General features: G+C 44.1%; 1 protein-coding gene across 2 annotated transcripts; it reads right to left on the bottom strand.

The window, feature by feature from the left end:
* Positions 1–2,565: 2,565 nt before the first annotated feature.
* LOC147896570 (P-loop containing nucleoside triphosphate hydrolases superfamily protein) lies at positions 2,566–17,529 on the bottom strand. Of its 2 annotated transcripts, none has more exons than XM_087381800.1 (11): positions 17,165–17,529; positions 16,640–16,876; positions 16,264–16,530; positions 16,099–16,178; positions 15,695–15,800; positions 15,501–15,614; positions 15,145–15,243; positions 14,889–14,978; positions 3,498–3,604; positions 3,261–3,404; positions 2,566–3,167 (listed from the first exon to the last, which is right to left on the bottom strand). In XM_087381800.1, exons 1-11 carry the CDS (start codon positions 17,426–17,428, stop codon positions 2,684–2,686), a joined length of 1,992 nt encoding a protein of 663 aa, XP_087237926.1. In that variant the 5' UTR covers positions 17,429–17,529; the 3' UTR covers positions 2,566–2,683. The 2 variants fall into 2 exon arrangements, with proteins under 2 accessions (XP_087237926.1, XP_087237927.1); XM_087381801.1 differs by having other exon boundaries at positions 16,640–16,758; positions 17,165–17,301.
* Between the last annotated feature and the right edge of the window lie 2,552 nt (positions 17,530–20,081).

The following is a 20,081-nucleotide window of genomic DNA, read 5'->3' on the forward strand; positions in this document are numbered from 1 at the left end:
TCCTTTAGCCAAACCTCAAAGAGTCACCTACCGAACCACAAAGCTCTCGAGTGGATCCTACTAGTATGTGAGTGTGTGTCTCTATCTATCTATCTATCTAATATCAAATCTAACTTCAAGCATAAGACTCACAAGATGCTCGATGACAATTTTATTATTTACTTCTTGTGTTAATTCTCAATCTCCATATAAGGGCTCCTATGGCCAACCCTCAAGGAGTCACCTACCGCACAACAAAGCTCTTAGGGGCATACTGCGCATGCGTGCGTGCGTGCATGTGTGTGTGTGCGCATGCGTGCGTGCGTGTGTGCGATTCTTTTCACTGAAAAAAAAAACCTCCAAAAAAAACTCCATCGACCTTCATGAACCACCATTCTTATTCAATTAAGCTAAATTTGAGAATTGCTTTCCATACTTAAGCCTATATCTCCAACCAAAATATTACCTGAGACCCTATGCTACAAGTGTGACCACTTTGCATTCTAGGTAACTAAAGCCTCAAAACTTGAAAATGAGAGAAATATTGACAACACTTTGGGTCATACCTAAACTTGCATAAGGAAGAAAACCCTCATGGATAAACTACTCCAAGGGCAAGGAGAGTGACGCTTTACACAAACATGGCTATGCATGGACTTAGTTTGTCTCCTCTGTAAAAAAGAGAGACCATGGGAAGGAAACATGACGGTAGCAATCAAAAAAAATTGGGAGGAATAGTGCATCACGTGGGGCTTGAACCCATGACCCCTCAATCCTCAAGATTAACAGCGTTACCATTCGAATCGCATTGACATTTAAAGGATTGAATTTGGTCATATTCTATAGATGTGCAAGATCTTCAATCACTAGCTAAATGTGAGAAATTGCTTTCCATGCTTAAGCTACATCTTTAACCCAAAGACGACCTAAGGCCCTATGCTAGAGCTGGGATCACTTTGAGATAACTAAAGCCTCAACTTGAAAATGAGAGAAATATTGACAATATTTTGACACTAGTATCAAGGGATTAACGGCTTAGATGGATGTGCGTCGTACCTACATTTACATGTGGAAGAAACCCCTCATGGATAAACTGTTGGTTCAAGCAAGGAGAGTGATAGTTTATGCACTTTATCTAAGGGATGCCATGGAGAGGAACCGGCAATAGCGGCAAGTTTTTTTGGGGGGTGGGAGGGAATAAGGGAGCAAGAACAGTCCATCTCGTGCAGCTTGAACCTATGACCCCTCAATCCTCAAGGTTTAGGTAACCATGTTACAATTTGAATTGCTGTGACATTTGAAGGACTGAACTTGATCATGTTCTATAAATGTGGAGGATCTTCTATTGGGAAGGTCACTTCCCCTCTGTAGGCCCCCACGAGAGCATGGGGGAGGGATACCTGCGGCAGACATGCCCAAAGAAAAGGAGAGGGGGCTGCCACATGTGGCAGCACCTCACAACAAACAAGAAGCGGGGTTGTCCCAGAGCAAAGGCACACTTGTGGCATGGATTGTGGGCAGGCTTATGGCCTGCAACAGGTCCAGAAACAAGGCAGGGAGAACAGCAACAAAGGTGGCCAGAAGAAGGGCTGGTTGGAGCCAGCCAACCAGGTTTGGGATAGAGCAGACCAACGAGCTGGGCCCCTACAAGGAATGAAGGACCAAAGATCCAGCTATAAGTAGCCCCACAAGGAAGGGCAAAAGTCGGCCAAGTTGAGGGCAGCCTTGCCCTATAAAAGGGGAGGCCCTTGGCCTCACTTGGCATCCAGCAAGTCAGCCATCAGAGGAGCAGAAGGAGCAGCCAGAGACCCTTCCTTGGGCCTACATCCAGGAAGCAAAGGAAGTGGAAAGGTGCTGCAGACTTAGCTCTACTTAGGGCTGAACCCTAGGCTGTCTACAAGGGCAGCAAGATGCTGAGATGAGTCTACATACACTCAAGGTGAAGCACATGGGCTCAGAGATCTAGAGGTATCCCGCAGATAGTAGAAGAACCTTGTGGTAAGATCAGAGGACCACGATTTGGTGGGACTCAAGATCTATCTTTTGTATTGTGCCCATAGCTTTGGACGAAAATATATTGTTTTGACTATTTGTGTTGATATGTGGCGAGCAACACTATAGGCGACTTTTGGGGGGTGTCCAATTCTGTAGCTAAAATTGTCACTTGACCCACCCACCTCTTGTATTGTCATCATAATCCAATGCCATGCTGTGAGCGATGCGTGTCATTGCAAGCAGGCTAGCAGAAGCTCAAGCTGAGCCATGAGTCTCAATAGCTTTCAGAGATTTTCCCCTAGGAACGCTCTTCATTTGAATGCCCAATGGTGACAGTAGTTGGAAATAGCCAATGCCCCTGGTCAATCCCTCTGCAGTTAGACCCGGCTCAAAATAATATATGCACTAATTTGACGCTGACTGTTTACTTACGAAGCCAAGCCAAAGAGGGGGCTAGGATCATGCCTCTCGCCTCTCAAAAGCAGGCAGAGATTGTAGTAGATATTGACAATGAAAGTTGAAACTACAAATTGATTCATTAAGCTAAGGCACAGCAAAAGCATCACATTTGCATCGCAAAATGAAGAGCCGTAGATTGAGACACATGCCATGGACTTGGTGGCCAAGAAACAAAGAACATTCTGACTTAAAATTTTGTCTGTGTGCAGTACAGGGTTCCAATTGATCACTCAACGCCTTTGCTTTCATGTCATCTCTTGGAATTTTTCTTTTTCTTTATTTTGTTTCTTTTTCCTGTCTTTTTCTGCTTTGCTTGCTGCATAACTTTGTTTGAGATCATGCTCTGTTTTCTTTTTTTGTTTTTGTCTTGTTTCATGTGGGATATCCTTCTTGATCTGAAATCACACTTTTTTTGAAATTCCTGCTTCTTAGTTGGATCTCTGGTCAGCCCAGCCTCATGATCACTGCCAGAATCAAGGTCAGTTTCAGTAATCAGACCCTTCTTGATCTTCTTCAGTAGACGATATTCCCTCTCCATTTCCATGTCATCTTCTATAGTCTGTGATGCTCTTCTCCTTTTACTGTTATCTCTTCTTTCCTTTCTCATGTCCATGTCCTTGTCCTTGCCCTTGTCCCTGTTCTTGCTCAATGGAAGGTCTTGAAAACGAGGCTGGGCCTCCACTCCCCTATTCATAAGCAGTTTCTTCTGACGCTGCTTCTCCCGAGTTCTATCTCTGTTTCAAAGTAAGCTTTTTCTTAGGATTTGTTTTCAATGGTATAGAGCCCAGCATATGTAACAAATACACACAAAAAAAGTTCAAACATACTTATATTTGATGGACACCAAGTCGATACCCTCCACTGGTTTGAAATGAGCGCCTGAAAGGGTGCCCCGCTTCAGCTCCGGCATTACTGGAAGCTGCAACAAACCATATCCCATGGCTAGTAGCCCGGGATCTAGCTCCTTCCATCTGTGGACCATACGCAATTTAAATCCAAATAATTTGATTACAGGTCCAGGGATTGCACAATAACAGCAGAAGTTACAGTCACTGAAAACTAACCGAAAGATATATGTGCATTGATGTTCTTTGTAAGCACGTATAAAGGAAACAACTGCTCTTATCCCTTTCTCCATAATATCCCGATCCTTTAAAGCAGCTGCACGTAACTGTAACAAGAATACTGGTTGAATCTCTCTCTCTCTCTCTCTCTCTCTCTCTCTCTCTCTCTCTCTGGAGAATACATGCTTAGGTGTCCAGGTGGAGGAATACAGGAGAATGCTTCACCAGCCTCGGTGGCGCAGAAGCTGAAAGGGATGCCTGGTACATGCCATGGAACTCCAGGTACACATGGCTCTGTTTTACAGACAGATTGTACAGGTGGATGGACCTGTAGAAGGGCTGCAACAGGTAAATACAAGCTGAAAGGGTCCAGCATGAGGCAGAACAGCACGAGCACATAGGCGACAGAAAGGCATGGAGGTTGGGCCAGAAAAGGGACCAAGAGAGGGCCTGGAACGGCCAGACAAAAGGCGCCTGATCTGCGTAGAAACAGGAACAAAAGGGGGCAGATCTGGTCGGGCCAGATCTGCTGTATCTGGTCGGGGTTGAACCAGCTCCAGTCGGCTGGTTGGCTGGTTGGTTTGCTAACTGACCACGTCGGCTGGTTGGCTCCACCAGTTGGCTTTTTGGGGTCCCCTTGGAGCCTATAAAAGGGAGCCATTCCATGGCTCAGTTGATCCATTTGGTGCGCGGATTTTGTGGGCATTCTATCCAGCTCAATGTGCCATCCAGGAGGACCTTATGGAGCAAGAGAAGTGGTTACTGCAGGGAACAAGGAGCTCACAAGTCTGTCAGCACTCCGCTGATAGAGGGTGGTACACTGGACATAGTTTTTTGTATTGTGAAATATATTTTGCTGGTTCTACAGCTCTCTTTTGAAATTCCTTGACCATATCAAGCCTTCTTTTAATAACACTCAAATGCCCAATGACTTCGCTTTCCACATTAGAAGCATGGCCCTTTCTTCTACTTTGCATCCCCTTTTTGTGATTGCATCTACTTTTTGAAAAATCAATAATTATTCAAACTTAGAAAGCGATTCCTTGCAGCAAGACTTGACACATACTGCTGAAATACATTATTCAGCCCCTTCAAAAATTATGCACCAAGTGACAAGTCAGCATCTTTCAATTCTCTCCCAATTGTGTAATTGCACTTTTAATTTTCGTCACCCAAGATCCACAATGCTTCAAGTCTTCTGCATATTCAGACCTACAAATGCATCCTAAATAGTGCGGCGTGTTCAAATTTCACACTTCTACACTTTCTATGGAAAAACTATAACTTTTTGCAGCTTTCTTGCAAATCTGCATCCCACAAGAAGAATTCACTGCACACACTGATGCAAATGTAGAACCACGTGCTAGAACTGCCCCCATCTGCAAAATCATCACAAATGTGTGCCCAAAACAGCACACTCTTTCCTCCGAAGTCCCTGCTACTACTAGTGAACCAGTCTTTTGACACAAAATCTTTCACCAGATACATCATAAGAATCTCTAGTCTCATGCACATGGGAAACTTCCGGTGGTCTGTAGGACAGCTACAACTAATTGAAACTTCAGCCTCCTTGAAGATTAGATCACAAATCACAACCTTTCTACAACCAAGACTGAAAAAGAAAACTGAAAATAAACACAGTAGTATATGCACGTGAGCACAGTGACTATACAGCTCAAGTCTACAATGAGCACAACTTAGTAGACCCTATGCACAAATGTGCATTTCCCCCTCTTAGTTGTAGGTCATCGTTCACCTCCATGACTTCGTGAACAATTGCATGTATGAGGACGTGTTGAGCATGACAAAGCTGAACATGCCATACCTCTAGGGATTGTGAAGCTGCTCTATAAAAGAATTCGGATGTGAAGCTGATCAATACAACTGAGGACATAATCCGGCAGGTTGCAACAATACAAAAGAGCTAACAGCACTGCCTGAGGTATGCTACAGTAGAGTAATCCTTGTCAGAAGATGCAGGGCCATAGAAGACAACAAAGTCAAAGTGGATAGACTAATCTAGGGTCTGCATAAGAGCTGGAGCCTGGTGTCACTGTTCTTCAAACTTGTATCCGTAATTTTCTTTTGAATTTCTAGTTAAATCAAAATATTTACAATAACATGCTTTTCAAAAGAACCTGAACGTTTTCCTACAGTTTAGTTAGATCATGGGGGCTAGGTCTCGCATTTGAGGGTGGACCCACTTGCTTGGGATTATGGGCATTAGTGACCCACAAAAGTTATGCCCTCTCCTTGACAGGGACATCAGAAAATCACACCCCACCTGAGTGCCCATTTCTGGGACAAATCAAATGCACAGATTGTAGACCGACCTAGCAATCATCCAAGAGAATGTTCTCAAGGCCTTGGGTGTGATCCAAGAATCATGCCAAGAGGCATGGGATACAAGATAAAACGACGAACGAATAAACCAATTACTTGAATTCATTCCAACTCAAAAATTACTTTTAAATAGGTCAATACTCTTGCTAGGGACCCATCGGTGAAGTCAGAATTAAATTCCAACAAGTTTGAATTTTTAGGGTTTTACGTGACATATGGCTGCAGGCTAAGCTGGCAGCAGGGCCAGCTGGCCCAGCCACTTGGCAGTGGGAAGGAGCAAGTGGCAAGAAAGAGGGTGAAAAGTGTGGGGGTCAGCCCACCACTTGGTGGGCTGGAAAAGTTACCAACTTGGGACAGCCAAGCCCCCACAAATGAATCATCTTGGGCTGATGGTGGACTGAGCCTATAAAAGAAGCCAGCCCCCTCCCTCATTTCACACAAAATCACACGTCCAATTCAGTTCTCCTCCCTCCTCAGTGCAACAGCCCTCTTCCCTTCCCCATCTTGATGCAGCCAGCCTCCATTTCAGGCCCTCTTGGCGGTGCAGCAGACTTTCTCTCCTCGCTCATCCAAGTACTTATGTCCAAATTGTTAAAAAGCACAGAGTGGTCTCAGCTGGGACCAAAGGTACAAGTGTAGTACTTGGCTTTGCTCAAGAGGCCTACAAAGTTGAGAAGACATCACACACACTACATCACATTCTTTGTCAAGCATGCACACACATTTCAATGTCTTGCTTATGTGCAAAAAGTGCCACGCGTGTGAACTTTGTCTGATTTTCCACCAACAGATGCAGCCCACAGCTCCAGAATCCAATGTCTGCAAAATCACATGTTTCAAATGCAGTTTCTCCTTCCAAAACAGGTCAATATCTGTAGGAATACAATTTCTAGCTGCAAATTCCACATGTGAAAATCGCCTCTTCTAGGCTGTCGTTTTCTGCTCAATTCAGCTGCAAATGTTCTCAGTTTTGCAAATATGCAGAGATTTGGTGAGGAACTGCTGAAAATATGAAGAAAACTTCAAAAGAACACACCAATTTTTGCAAAACAGAATGTAGAAGTACTTTTTGAAGCTTGTAGATGCTCCACATCAACTGATGCTGTGTTTTTTTTGGAAGACTCTCCTCGAAAAAGGATAGACTAAGTGGGCTATCCACCATCCCAACACTTGAGAAATGACCACCTTGCCCAAAATGTGATGGAGAAAATTAGCCATAACTTCATAAAATGGTTATTTTTATGAGTATAGAGTTGTTAAATGGTGGAACAAACACGATATTCCTATAAATCGTGCCTTGCCATTTAATTTGATATATAACACTTAAGGGTCTCAAGAAGTTTCCCATCATGTAAGGGGACCCTAGTTGGCTCAGTTGTGCGGAGAGGGGATGTGGGCCCACCCCTCCTCCCTAGCTGCTCGCACATGTGCCGTCTCCTCCTCTTATCTAAAGATTGGCAATAGAAGATTTATATCTCTAGGATCTTATGGGCCTTGACCATCACTCTTCCATGTCCCATGATGAGCAACAAACCTTAAGCAAATGCCCATGCTTCCTACACCGTCCTAGGAGCCCAGCAGCCTCCACCGATTGAATCACAACCCTCTAGAGAGGATCACCAAGGAGATGCTAGAGGATAGGGTGTTATAACGAGGACATAACATGGCTAGTGTTATGGAGGTCAAGTTAACCTACGGTCATGTATCCCAACTTTGGGACAGATAAGGACATGTGGTAAGGGTAGTCTTGGGCTTGAGACAATTTTGGTAGACTAAGGGTAGTCCTAGACTTGAGACACCTACGGCACCCTATATCTATATAAGTGAGAGCTATTACTCACTTGGATCATGGAGCCTTCCAAGAATACTCAACTCAATTGAGAGCCTATCTAGGGCAATGTCTCCCTAACGACATCTATGTGCAGAATCCAAATGGGGTACCCATACATGGTATGGGACCTGTAGTCTTACTTGGAATGGACTATGGTCGGAGGTTGCCTGGCATCTAGGTTGGGGGTGATCCTCAAAGGTCAGGTCTCATTTGGGTATCGTCAGTCCGGTTTAGTGAGGCAAAGCTCAGCACATGGATCGGACCCAATGGGCATGTGGGCAGGCTACTATAGTGGCGCACTGTTGTGAGGTGTTCCCAGGAGGGCACGGGCTAGATGCGGCTCCATTTAGGACTCCTTTGTGGCCTGCTTGCTGCCGCGTGACAGCCCCTAGGGAGGCGCCTTGGTTAGGCCTGCGTGAGGGGCCAGTCAAGCCACTTTTTAGTGCTGCAGACCCCTCGGTGTTCATTGCTCTTACCAAGTATATACTATGATGGTCACTACTTTGTCCAATCCCTAGCAAATGGGCATTTCTCTCTGCCCTTGATCTATAGCAAGACTCTATTTGAGTATGGACTCTTAGGAAAGAGCAGATGAAATCACATGCCTTGGACATGTCATTTATGTAAATGTGTCTGAAAGGCCCATTTTTGAAAGATTACCAAGTCCGATCTTTTTATGATTTGTGAACTTCTTGCAGAGTCAAATCTAGAATTAAGCTAAGTTAGCATAATTATGTTAGGCTTGTCTAAAGGGGTGGAGAAGGGTAAGTATAGTGAGTACCAACCCATAGTGTGGACATAGAAGCTTGATGCATGTTCAACTTTCAAGCAATTGAAACATGCTGTTAAATCAGCTCGTATGTTACAAATAGTGGATCCTAGAAAATCATTTGTGGTTGAAACAGATGCCGTTGACTATGCCATTGGAGTAGCTTTGTTCCAGGATGGTAGACTGGTAGCTTTTTAAAAGTAAAAAGCAAATTGGGCCATAGTATAAGTGGCTGACGCATGAAAAGGATATATGCATTGAAAAAGTGGAGACATTATTTGTATGGCTCTACTTTACAAACTGGAAATGCCCACTTGGTGATAAGTTTCGAGTTTTGAAATGGTGTGCATTTCCAAAAGGGTAAGTCTGTGTACCCAAGGTGAGAGATACAAGACATCGTATCTTGTTTGAATGTCATGACAATCCCAATGCTGGACATCCAAGGGTATAGAAAAATTTCGATTAGTCAAAAGAAGCTTCGTTTGGCCTAAGCTTAAGGTTGATGTCAAACTATGTGTAAAACTGTCAACACTGCCAAGTCAATAAAGCTTGGCGCTTTAGACGAGGTGGATTGTTGCATCCATTGAAAATAAATGGAAAAGTATTCCCATGGACTTTGTGGTAGGCTTACCACGAACCTCTCGTGTACATGATGCAATTTGGGTAATCATTGACCGACTAATAAATTGGCTATGTTCATACCTACTAGAGAGACTACTACAACCACCCAATTGCTCATTTGTTTGTTGAGAAGTTGTCTAGCCTGGTATGAGTTAGGCCGATCATCTTGAATTAGATGGACAGACCGAGAGGGTCAATAATACTTTGGAAGACATGCTGAAAGCTTGTCTCCTAAAGGTAGTCTAATTGGGATGATTACCGTCTGTTGCTTGAGTTTGCTTACAGCAGTGCTAAGTACTCAGCAATCCAAATGAGTCCATTCATGCTAATGTATGGATACCAACTTAGACCCCCTTGGGTAGCTGGCTACAGAATGTCATGGTTAGGCCCGCGGCAGATTGGTTACAACATCAACAAGATATGTTGCATTTTGCAAGGAAAACCATAAAAAGCGCTTAGGATACAGCGCAATTTTAATCTAATCAAAAGCAGTCACCTCGAGTTCTCTCAAAGGATCAGTGGGTTTACTTGAGGATTCTAAGGTAATGTGCATTGGAAGGGAATATAAGATATCACGTCAAAAAGATGAATGGCATGGCTTACAAGCTGCGAATACTTGTACTCGGTGCTAGAGATAGCTGGGTGTCTAAGTACAACTAGAGGATTTGACCACTTATATGCCCCATGAACCGGAATGTTTTTTGGATTACAAGGATTGATAACTAAGGAATAGGGTTGTTTCAAGCTAAAGGTTAGGTGAAAAGATTGCTCAAAGAGGATATTACTTGGAAAAGTATTACCAATTCCCTGAATTCATGTCTCAATCTTTCTCTGATTAAGGAGGGGAGAATGTTATGTCCATATTTAAACATAACATGGCTAACATTATGGAGGTCAGGTCAACCTATGGTCATGTATCCTAACTTTGGGACAGAACATGTGGGACCTTTGGTACACTAAGGGTAGCCTTAGCTTGAGACACCCAAGACACCTTGTATTTATACAAGTGAGCCGTTACTCATTTCGGTCATTCTTGGAAGTGGGGCCTTCCAAGAATACCAAGCTATGTTGAGAGCCTGTCTGCAATGAAGGTGGCCGGGGCTGAATTGGTGAAGCGCTAGAGATGGCAGGAAAGGGGAAAGAGAAGAGGGGAGAGGAAAGAGGAGAGAGAGAGATAGGAGGGAAAGAGGGTAGAGGGAGAGGAAGATAGAGAGAATGAGGTAGGGAGAAGAGAGAATGAGTAGGGAAGAGAGGGAGAGTGAGTGAGCATAGGCAGCAGGTAGCAGGAAGGAGGAGGGACAGTAGATAGGATTAGATGGCACATCAAAAGTCCCCTTGTACATAAGAGGATGGTACTTATATAGTACCTCCCTAGCCCTTTAGACCCCTCTATCCTGCAAACACCCCAAATACTAATTATCCTAACCCCCACTAGCTTGACCCACTTTTGGCCTTCATTACAACCATCCCTCCTTAAAAAAATAATTTTGTCTCAAAATTGCAGGTGATGGGCCCCCTACTGTAAAAAGGACATATGCCGTCATGGATACCACCCAAAAGGAAATGTAACATATTCCTGTGCCTTGGGTGTTTTGGCACCTCCAGGGTCAGGTGGGTGGTAATCCCTCCTGCCACCATCATCATCATGAAACTCCATAATCACAAGTTCCGGCTATCCCCATGGTTTTTGTTGTGCACACCACATTGTGCTTTGCTGTCCACTTTTCTCCACATGTAAAGCATTGATTGCTTTGCCATATACCCTTAATGGTAGCTTCCATGAGCGCTTCAACGAGCTGTCTTTGCATTGCATCTCTGGTTATGCTGTCCTTGCCAAATGTCAAGAACTGAAAATCATCTTCATTATAGCTGCTGTATTTGGACTCAAACAGCTCCATAAGCTTCTTCAATACCCCAACATGCCATGGATCTAGAATTTTCCCATATGAGACAACACAGGGCTCCAATATTTGGATGCTAAGTAGCATACATGTCTTTCAGACGGCTTCCAGGTGCATCTAGCTGGCGAACAGCCAAATAATCTGAGAGAGACGAATTAGACCTGCCAGGAGTCATGTTGGCATGGTCCCACAATCTTTCCTTGTCAGTGGATACACCAAAGTCCAACCCCATGACAACAAAATATTCAAGCATATTGTTTGAACCTAATGTGGTAGAACAAGGAGGGGGCATTGGATAAAACAAGCAAATGCCAGACCCTGGGTGACCTCCGTTTCATTCAGGCTGAAAAGGGTCAGCTGTCCATGGTACTGTTGTAGTTCGAAGACAGCATAAACACGCCCATCCCCCAAAAGCTATCAGCCAGGTGCAACCCCAAGTGCATGTGGTGACCCATAGTCTTGAGTGTGCATGCCATATTGACTGCATCTGAGCACCATTGGGCAAGTCATCTCTGCCATAATCTACTAACCAAGCTCCAGTCATGCACTCTAATGAGTAGCCCTTCTTTCTTGAAGGTGAGGCATGAAATTGCATATGTAGATGTGCTGCAACCAAATCTGTAACAGAATTACCATTCCCTAGTTACATGTTTCTGGCTCTTTTCCCAAACAACACCAGCAGGTTGCATGTAACATGAACATTAAATTTAGACTGACAAGGCCTAGCCATACATTCTTATGCAATCATTCTGTTCCAAGTGGCTCCTTCAAACTCAGTTAGCTCTTTTGCAAAGCTGCCTCTGCTTAAGCTCTCCATACAAGGGACAATTCCCAAGATTGATATCATTGTAGGGTTTCCAATCAGCTGATAAATGAGGTTCCATAAATCCTTGTTGTGAATGGACTGAAATAGTGGCATGCACATAAGGCTGTGTGTTGCATCAACCCTTGAAAAGAATTGCATCAAAAATTTCAGATCCATAGCCACCATGCTCAAATCTGGAAGTGCAGTGGCTTCATTTCCGTCCAGGCTTGAAAGCATGTCTATCAAGCAGCCATTCATGTCAACAGCAAGATTCCCTCCTATGATTACATTTTGCATGTGACAATGAAGGAATTGGCAAACACATGGGTGACCTTCCTGTGATATGAACACCCACCCATGGACCTTCATTGTTGGTAAGCTGTATTAACTGCATGCAGCATAAAGAAGCATAATGCCCTGATGATAAATATGCCAAAATTTGTGGCCCAAAAGCATCACCATCACACTGCATTAGGACTGCAATCATAACAGCTGTATCTCGGGGCTTGTCTTGCTGGCTTATGACTGCAACTTGCTGGACAAAGAACCATTTTACATATTTCTGAATTTCCAGCTCATAGGCTAGTGATATCTACAAGTTACGGGTAGGCAGCTTTGATGAACTATAAGTACTAGTCCTGACATAACCCTCACGTGTCTATTCAGCCTCATCATTGGCATAGGGATTTGGTTTTGCAAGTGCAAATACATGACAGCATTTATCACATCTTGTACGAAGCACGAGAACATCCTTGCGAAGTTCTGCCGTTGCATTTAGTGCAATCCTATGAAATGCCATTGTTCTCCTAATGGCTGCTGAGTGTAGCAGGCAAAACTCCCAAGTATACTCACCTAGTGAGCAGCAGTGAAGGGCATCCGTTTCCCCACTGTCCTGCTCATGAATGTGTTGTGACACAACTTCAGGATTAAAACTGTCATGCATATCTTGTTCATGCTGCACAAGCTCCTCCTTGTCACTGTTGGTAAGTTTACTTTGGCATCCCTTGCTATCATCTGTGTGATCTTCTATATTTTCTTCCTTTATGGAGACCATACAATGCTGGATACTCACCTCCTCAAACTTTGTCCTCAAAGTTTGCATGCCTAGAAGGATCAAGTGCCTCCACATTCTTATCTTGCTGGTCAACATCTGCATCTTGATTCCTATCACAGGTTTGCTCATCATTGCTTGGCTCATCCTCGATCTTTTCACCCATCGGCCTGCTTCATTGTTACTATTATGTAGGCTTGTTCCATCACCTTGCATATAGCTCTCTCTTCCATTAATATGCTGAACTGCCAAGGCATCATCTCGAGTAGCGTATTGTTCTTGCAAACTGATACAACAGTTTTTTTTTGCTTGCTGTCCATATTTGCTTCCATCATGTATGCTGCTCTTTTTATCTGAGCGGCTATCCCCAAAAAACCCATTTGTATTTGCAGCTGTAATCGCCTTGAAATAAAGAGAAAGAGAGAAAGGGGAAGGGTCACACATTGGCCGAGGCACCTGCCTGGCCTCAGTTCAGGTGACAGAAACAGCTGTATGCCTGGCCTCAGTTCAGGTGACAGAAACAGCTGTAAGCCCCCTAGAAAGAGGTCCAAGGGTCTTCCAACCTACAGGCTTGGGGCACTAGTCCTGATGGGGCTGCAAGGCCAAGAGGAAGGCAAGGATGAAGCAGAAAGGAAGCAATTGTGCCATACCATACCCTCCATTGCCTCCACAAGCGGGTGACCTGATGCCTTCATATAGCAGAGGTGGAAGGGGAGAACTGAGGCGGAAGAGCCAGTCAAGAGAGCTCGCAGCTCACACCCTGTGAAGGGAGGGAGAAAAAGCCCGCAGCAAACAGTGAGGGAGGGAGGAAAGCAGGGAGGTAGAGGGCGCAGGAGGGAGGCAGGGGAGCAAGGGGGGAAGGCAAAGGGCTGGGACGATTCCATATGCCCTTCGCTGCTGTTTTCCAGGCTGCATCGAGAACGACACCCCTGTTCATTATCAGATTTCTAGACTGCATTCATAATGTGTGCTTTTTGCTCGTCTGCATAACCAATAAAGCATAGATTTGACATCCAACTTCCTCCTCTTCTTATTTGGAACATGAGCATAAGCAATGCAACCAAAATTCCTGAGATGCTTAAAAGTTGGCTTCCTGCCTATAAAAGCTTCCACAATGGTCATGTCACTAACAGCTTTAGTCGGTGCTCTATTCAACAAATAAACAGCTGTATTTACATCTTCAGCCCAAAAATACTCTGATACATTTTTTCCTTAGAGCATAGCCCTCGTGCATTCCATATGGTCATGTTTTTCCTTTCAACCAACCCAATCCTATTTGAAGGATATATGCAGCTCTATACTTGCCAAAATATTTGCAATATTCAATAAAAGCTGAAGATGCATACTCTCCGCCACTGTCTGACCTGCAATCTTCCAGTCTAATTCTCCACCAAAGACTTGTACGTTAGTAAATAATACGAGGCACAGACTTGTGCACCTCATGCACACCCAAGTCTTCCTCGAGAAATCATCAATAAAGGTGATCACCTACTGTGCACCTCCCAAAGACCTGACCTCCAAGGTCCCACAATGTTTGTAGTGTCCTCTTAAATGGGCTTTCTTGGCACCTTTCCCAAATGGTCCCAGCATGTGGGAAAACTACAGTAAGGTGCAATTTTTTGACTATTCCCTGTCTCCTAGTCCAACACACACTGAATACATGCTTTGAGCATCAATGCTCCAACTGCACCCAGTAATAATGATGCATTCATTGTCAAGCAGTAGTGTACTTCATCAGATGCATAGCATGCACTTGTTTATAATAAATCATCACCTCTCTTCCTGAAACCAAGCCAGCAATTGCTCATCATAACAAGAGAGCGTATCATGGATAGCATCACTACATTTGATTCTGTACAGCTGTGTCTCTCTTCCTGGGTTATCTTCGATTCTACACAATGTGAGCTTGCTATAGTCCCATAGAATTTTGAGGTCGGAGGATTTCAAAGGTTTTCTTGCCCTTTCTTCAAAAGGCATTGAAGCATTTAATGAGAAAGATATGAAATTCCATAGACTGGCTGATATTGCAGGAAAGTTGTATAAAACTAGAAAACATGTGATGACACTAACCAAAGGAATCATGTCTTCAGCTGTGCTCCACTTTTCCATTTTCTCAATGGGTACCCTCCTAATTTTCAAAAATTCGATATATGCATCTTCCTGCATCCATGAACGTGACCCTAAAATTAAAGAGCCATCTACTACATAAATCAAACTTCCTTCTGAAGCAGACCATAACAATATAGATTCAATAAGCATGAACCAAAAGCAAATAACAACTTTTGTTTAGACTCATAATTAAGTAGATGAAGAAGTTATCTAGAACCTTGGGTAAAAGAAAAACAACTGCATTGCCTGATCTTCCCATCCGGGCTGTACGACCGACCCTATGAACAAAAACATTAGGGTCTTGAGGTGGATCAAACTGCGTCAAAAACAACAGTTGGAGTGAAATGTTAGCATTTGGGATAAAACTTCCTCAAGGCCAATAGATAGCAATCCTTGTATAGAATATACCTTTGTAAGACTAGAATATATCCAATCGTACAAATTCAGATTTTTTATCTAAAGTCCTAAATTCTACAATGAAAAACAAAAGAGAAGAAAATGAGCTAACAAAAATTTTGGAAAGAAAATGAGCTAACAAAAATTTTGGAAACCAAAGGTAGACATTAGGAATACCTGCAAAATCCAGTCAACATTAGGAATATCAAGCCCACGTGCAGCAACATCTGTACAAAATAATGCCCCAGTTTGCATGTTTGCGAATTGGGCCAAAGCCTTCTCGCGAACAGACTACAAGAATTTCATGCATTAGCAAGCGTCAATATCAAATACTCTTTGCTTTTAAACTCGAACCCTAAAACAAAGTTTACCTGCTTCATTTTTCCATGAAGAGAAACCATTGGTATGCTCTTCAAACAATCTAATGTCGGAAGCACACTCCCCCAAAAGTCAACGCATGCACAAGTCATAAAATAACTGCAGCCATCCACCAAACAACAAATATTCATTCACACAATCCATTATCAAATATTTATTTCCCACTTTTAACATCTTGTGCTGTCCTATGTATCAAGCGATGGTGATTCATTACTGACACAAGCAGGTGATTGGACCCGAGACTAATAAGTTTTGTGTTTTCCAGCTGTTCCATGATGATGCGAGGTCTCACAAAAGCGCTAATAGTACATTTCACTTATTTTCTCATCCTTATCATTTTCCAGAGACATAAAGATGTTTTGAGGGATCAAAGGCACACTTCAAAAGAGGAACTTACACTATCACTTTGGCAGAAGAGTACTCTAACAAAAATTGAGCAAGTTGTGCCGGCTTCTCATCTGCGTCGCATTCCATGAACTGAATTTTGATGAAAATTGATGAATAGCTTTTCCAAAAACAATTTAGCAAAGAAAATGCAAGGAGCCCACAAAAACATGCATACCTGAATAGTGAGACTGGCTGGAGTCTTAGAGGACCCAATGTTCTGATCAGCATTCATGACTGAAGGAAGAACAGACTTGGCCTCAGTCCTGACTTCAACACGGACAGGGTTCCGAAGGCCTGCCTTTGAGAGTTCTCCCACCGCTTCTGTTTGTGTTGCAGAGAAAAGACCTGTTCTCCGTTGTTTTGGAAGACGTAAAATGATTGCTGAAAGTTGCCGTTGGAAACCCATGTCCAGCAATCTATCAGCCTCGTCAAGGATGAGAACCTGCTCCACCACCTCCCATTGGGATCCTTATAAGCTACTTTCAAAAACACCACTCGTTTGCACATCAAAAATTGAATGAGAGAGAATACTAAGTATTGTCATCTTTCACCTCGAGAAGTCTAAAATCCAAGGAAGATGAGCGCTCCATTACGTCATCTATTCGTCCAGGTGTACCAATTATTACATTTGCGCCCTTCTCATTGAGTTTCCTTACATCAGCAGCAACATCTGTTCCACCAACAAGCAACACGGGATGGATGTTTGGCAACGTCCCAACAAAGGGCTCTGCTACATGATAAATTTGAGATGCCAATTCGCGTGTTGGTGAAATAATGACTGCTCCAACCTAGTTAGAAAAGAGTGTCGTCAACAAATTATCCCTTCACTACACTTCACTAAAGCAGGGTTCCACATGCCCACCTGCGGCCTTTTATCCCTACCCTTCAACTGTTGATAATAAATGAAGAATGTACCAAAACGCTGACTATGTAGCTTACAGCTTAAATTCAAAAGTACAAATTTGTTTCGGCAAAAAAAATACAGCATCTCATACACCCTTTGCTTGTTTGGTACAAACCAAGCACCTATTTTTCTCGCCGCAGATATAACAAACAGGGCGAAAACATAAATGAACCTGATGAGATTTGAGCGACTGCGAGATACGGTGCAAGATCTCAATTAAAGGCACCACAAAAGCGAGCGTCTTGCCAGAGCCTGTGGCAGCATCGACAGCGACATCCTTGTGACTGCACAACAGAGGAATGGTAGCGGCCTGAACGGGAGTTGCAAAGCGAAAGCCGAGGGAATCCAGCAACTGCAGAGTGGATTGAGAGAGGGGAGGATGAAGTTGATGAAACGGCACTCGACTCAGAACTCCAGCCATCTTTGCAGGCTCCATGATTCAAGCTACCCGAAAAGAACGCTACCATACACTATGTAGGGGAAGCTCTTAGGGTCGGTTCACACCAGCCGCTTGCCCACGGATGGCTGCTGCGTGTGGTGGTTTACACCAGACGACGGTTTACACCAATCGTGGTATGTCACCAACCTGTGATTTCCGTTGCGGGATGGAATAGGCCAATTGGAGGAGTTGCCCATGGAGTGCATCGCCTCCATGGGCCGAACACAAATCTTCGGTGTTAGTTCCTCCTAATTGGGCCTTTTGGAGGATGGCAGGCAGGCGGTGTTAACTCAACCTTACACACTGACAGACACCAATAGGAGGTGAGTTTTTTTAACAATGGGCGGGCATCTAGTTGCGCACACATCACCCATGACCAAACCTTCCAGTCCACTCCATGTCTTGCCCTTGGAAAGCCTTTTATGGGTAGCCAAGCTTGGCCACCCAATGATTGGGCATCCTTCAAATCTATCAATCACCTCTATGTTCAGGGTCCTCCAAATTACAAAACCAGTTAGGAGGCCATTAGGCAGTGTGTAAAGGGGGTGCCCATGGGTGGGCTCTCACCTACAATGGGTAGCTGGTGTGTGATGGTGTAAGACTACCTAGGACTCTTTTTGGCACCCTTTGGTGATGTGTAAACAACCTTAGAGTGGGTTCAACCCACCCACCCCCATGGAGGAAGAAATAGGATTGGAGGATGGCTGCCGGGTGTGGTGGGTTCACACCACCTGATGGTCATCAAGTTGCTTATTTATGTCACTGACGTATGATTGGTGTTGCGGTCAGAGGGAGATGTAATGGGCCAATCATGTGGAGTTGGCCATAGAGTGGGCCGCCTTCATGGGCCAGACACAAATCTTTTGTGTCAGCGTTCGAGCCCGTTGTCCCTCCTATCGAGCCAACTATGCACTCCGTTCAGTTTTTCAACGATTCCAAAGGCAGTGCTCTACGCTCCCTATCTCCTCACATCGATGACATCACGTGAGTCCTTGTTTACGACCCGATAGATCTTCCCCTAGCTTGCTGTACCTGTGCAATACGAGAAAGTTGGCATTGACCATAAAGTGGAGAGCGCTCGATCCTCATCACCACCTACTCCTACCATTCCCGTGTCCAGAAGAGAAGTCCTCTATTTGATCAAACCATTGCATCCTTTACTACAGCAATAGGCTTCTTCAGTGTGCGTCAAACTTCTCGAGTGTCACTGCTCTCTAGTAACTCTCTCTGGTAACTCTCTCTGGTAACTCTGTTTGTGAGAGTGAAATGCACTCTAATACTAGGACATTCATCCGTAATACCTACCTTAATTTGCTAAGAATCTTTGTTTTGGTAGTGGTGCAAAGAAGGTCAGTTTTTTTTTCTTTCAGTTTCGCTTGATGAGAACATCCGATTTCTCATTTTTCAATAACCCAATCTGTTTGTCACTACGAGCTATAAGCTCATCGAATAGTAAAGAACGGGCGTAATGTCTTGGTAGGGGAACTATGTGCATTGTCATTGTCCACGAAAGGACACGTTAATGTCAAGTTCCGATCCATTGAAAACGGTCTTTTGATAGACGTTATTGTATATCAATTTAAATATATTGTGGAAGACTAATGTGGGTGCAAGAGGCTGCGTGCAATTGACGGCTAAGGAAGACGACGACAGAGCTGAGATTTTACCACAAAGGAACTATGAAACTGGCCAAGAGATGGATTATGCCGCTTTCATATATCCTGTCTATCATTGTAATGGAAATCGCCTGAAGCTCCCCGAAAAATGCTGGTGCAAACGAGAGCTCAGCGGGAAAGTTCCGTGGAAACTCAGTCATATCTTGGGAGGATTGAAAAGCCCTACGTATCTGTGTGCCATGCTGACAGCAACGTCTGTGTGCTTTTCGCTGGCGTGGAACAATTCTCCTACTCGCGAACGTAGTATGAGCATGGGCACCACGATGCGTACCTTCTATTTTGCTGTTGGGCCACGCCCATATCAATACATGCTAAGCTGGTCCTGCTACAGCAATTCACGTATCTTTTTGGGAGCTACAAAATAGCCAGACTTTCCCCGGTCGATGCATCTTGCTTTTGCATCGTCTTCCTAAGTTTGTGTTTTTCGAAAGTCGTTCGTTCTTTCCCATGGCCACCTTCGACGATGTGCAGCCTGGATCCGATGGCTCCATGGACACCAGCATCGGTGAATTTGAGAAAGGTGCCTCTTTCTCCCCACCTCTGTAGTAGGTATCGTGATCCCGTCCCCGTTTTGTCATTTCGTCTTTCAAACTTTTAAAATTTCCGATTTTTTGCATAAATTCTTCGTGTTTTTTGGCAGGGATGATGAGCATTGCGGAGCCTCGCCCTGGATGCCCCGACAAAGCAACTTCCCGTCGCCAAGGTCGAAATACTGGTTCGCCCTTCTCCACAGTGTTCGTCTTTTGATGGTAGAGTGGGTGTTTCTTGCCAAAAAAGGCTGTCCAATTCATCGGTCGGACGAAATCAAAGACGCTCTTCTCGACGATCCTGCACACGGTTTAACGTTGCTTCTGAATCCATATCGTTGATAATTGTTTTAAACTTTGCGCGGGTATCGTTGTGCAGACACAAGCAAAAAGTTACAGACCGAAGCAAAGGCGAAAAGGGCCTCCCATGGAAAACAACAGATCACG

This window comes from Dipteris shenzhenensis, chromosome 11 (genome assembly GCF_047967505.1).
Source record: "Dipteris shenzhenensis isolate YYH24624 ecotype China chromosome 11, Dip_SZ_1.0, whole genome shotgun sequence".
Taxonomy (NCBI): domain Eukaryota; kingdom Viridiplantae; phylum Streptophyta; class Polypodiopsida; order Gleicheniales; family Dipteridaceae; genus Dipteris; species Dipteris shenzhenensis.

Excerpts from the sequence above, each read along its gene's own strand:
- LOC147896570 (XM_087381800.1), bottom strand. The coding sequence starts at position 17,428 with ATGGAGCCTGCAAAGATGGCTGGAGTTCTGAGTCGAGTGCCGTTTCAT. Across the intron at positions 16,877-17,164 it reads AGTCGCTCAAATCTCATCAG|GTTGGAGCAGTCATTATTTC; the intron begins GTTCATTTATGT and ends TTTTCTAACTAG. Across the intron at positions 15,801-16,098 it reads TCTTCTGCCAAAGTGATAGT|TTATTTTATGACTTGTGCAT; the intron begins GTAAGTTCCTCT and ends GGATGGCTGCAG.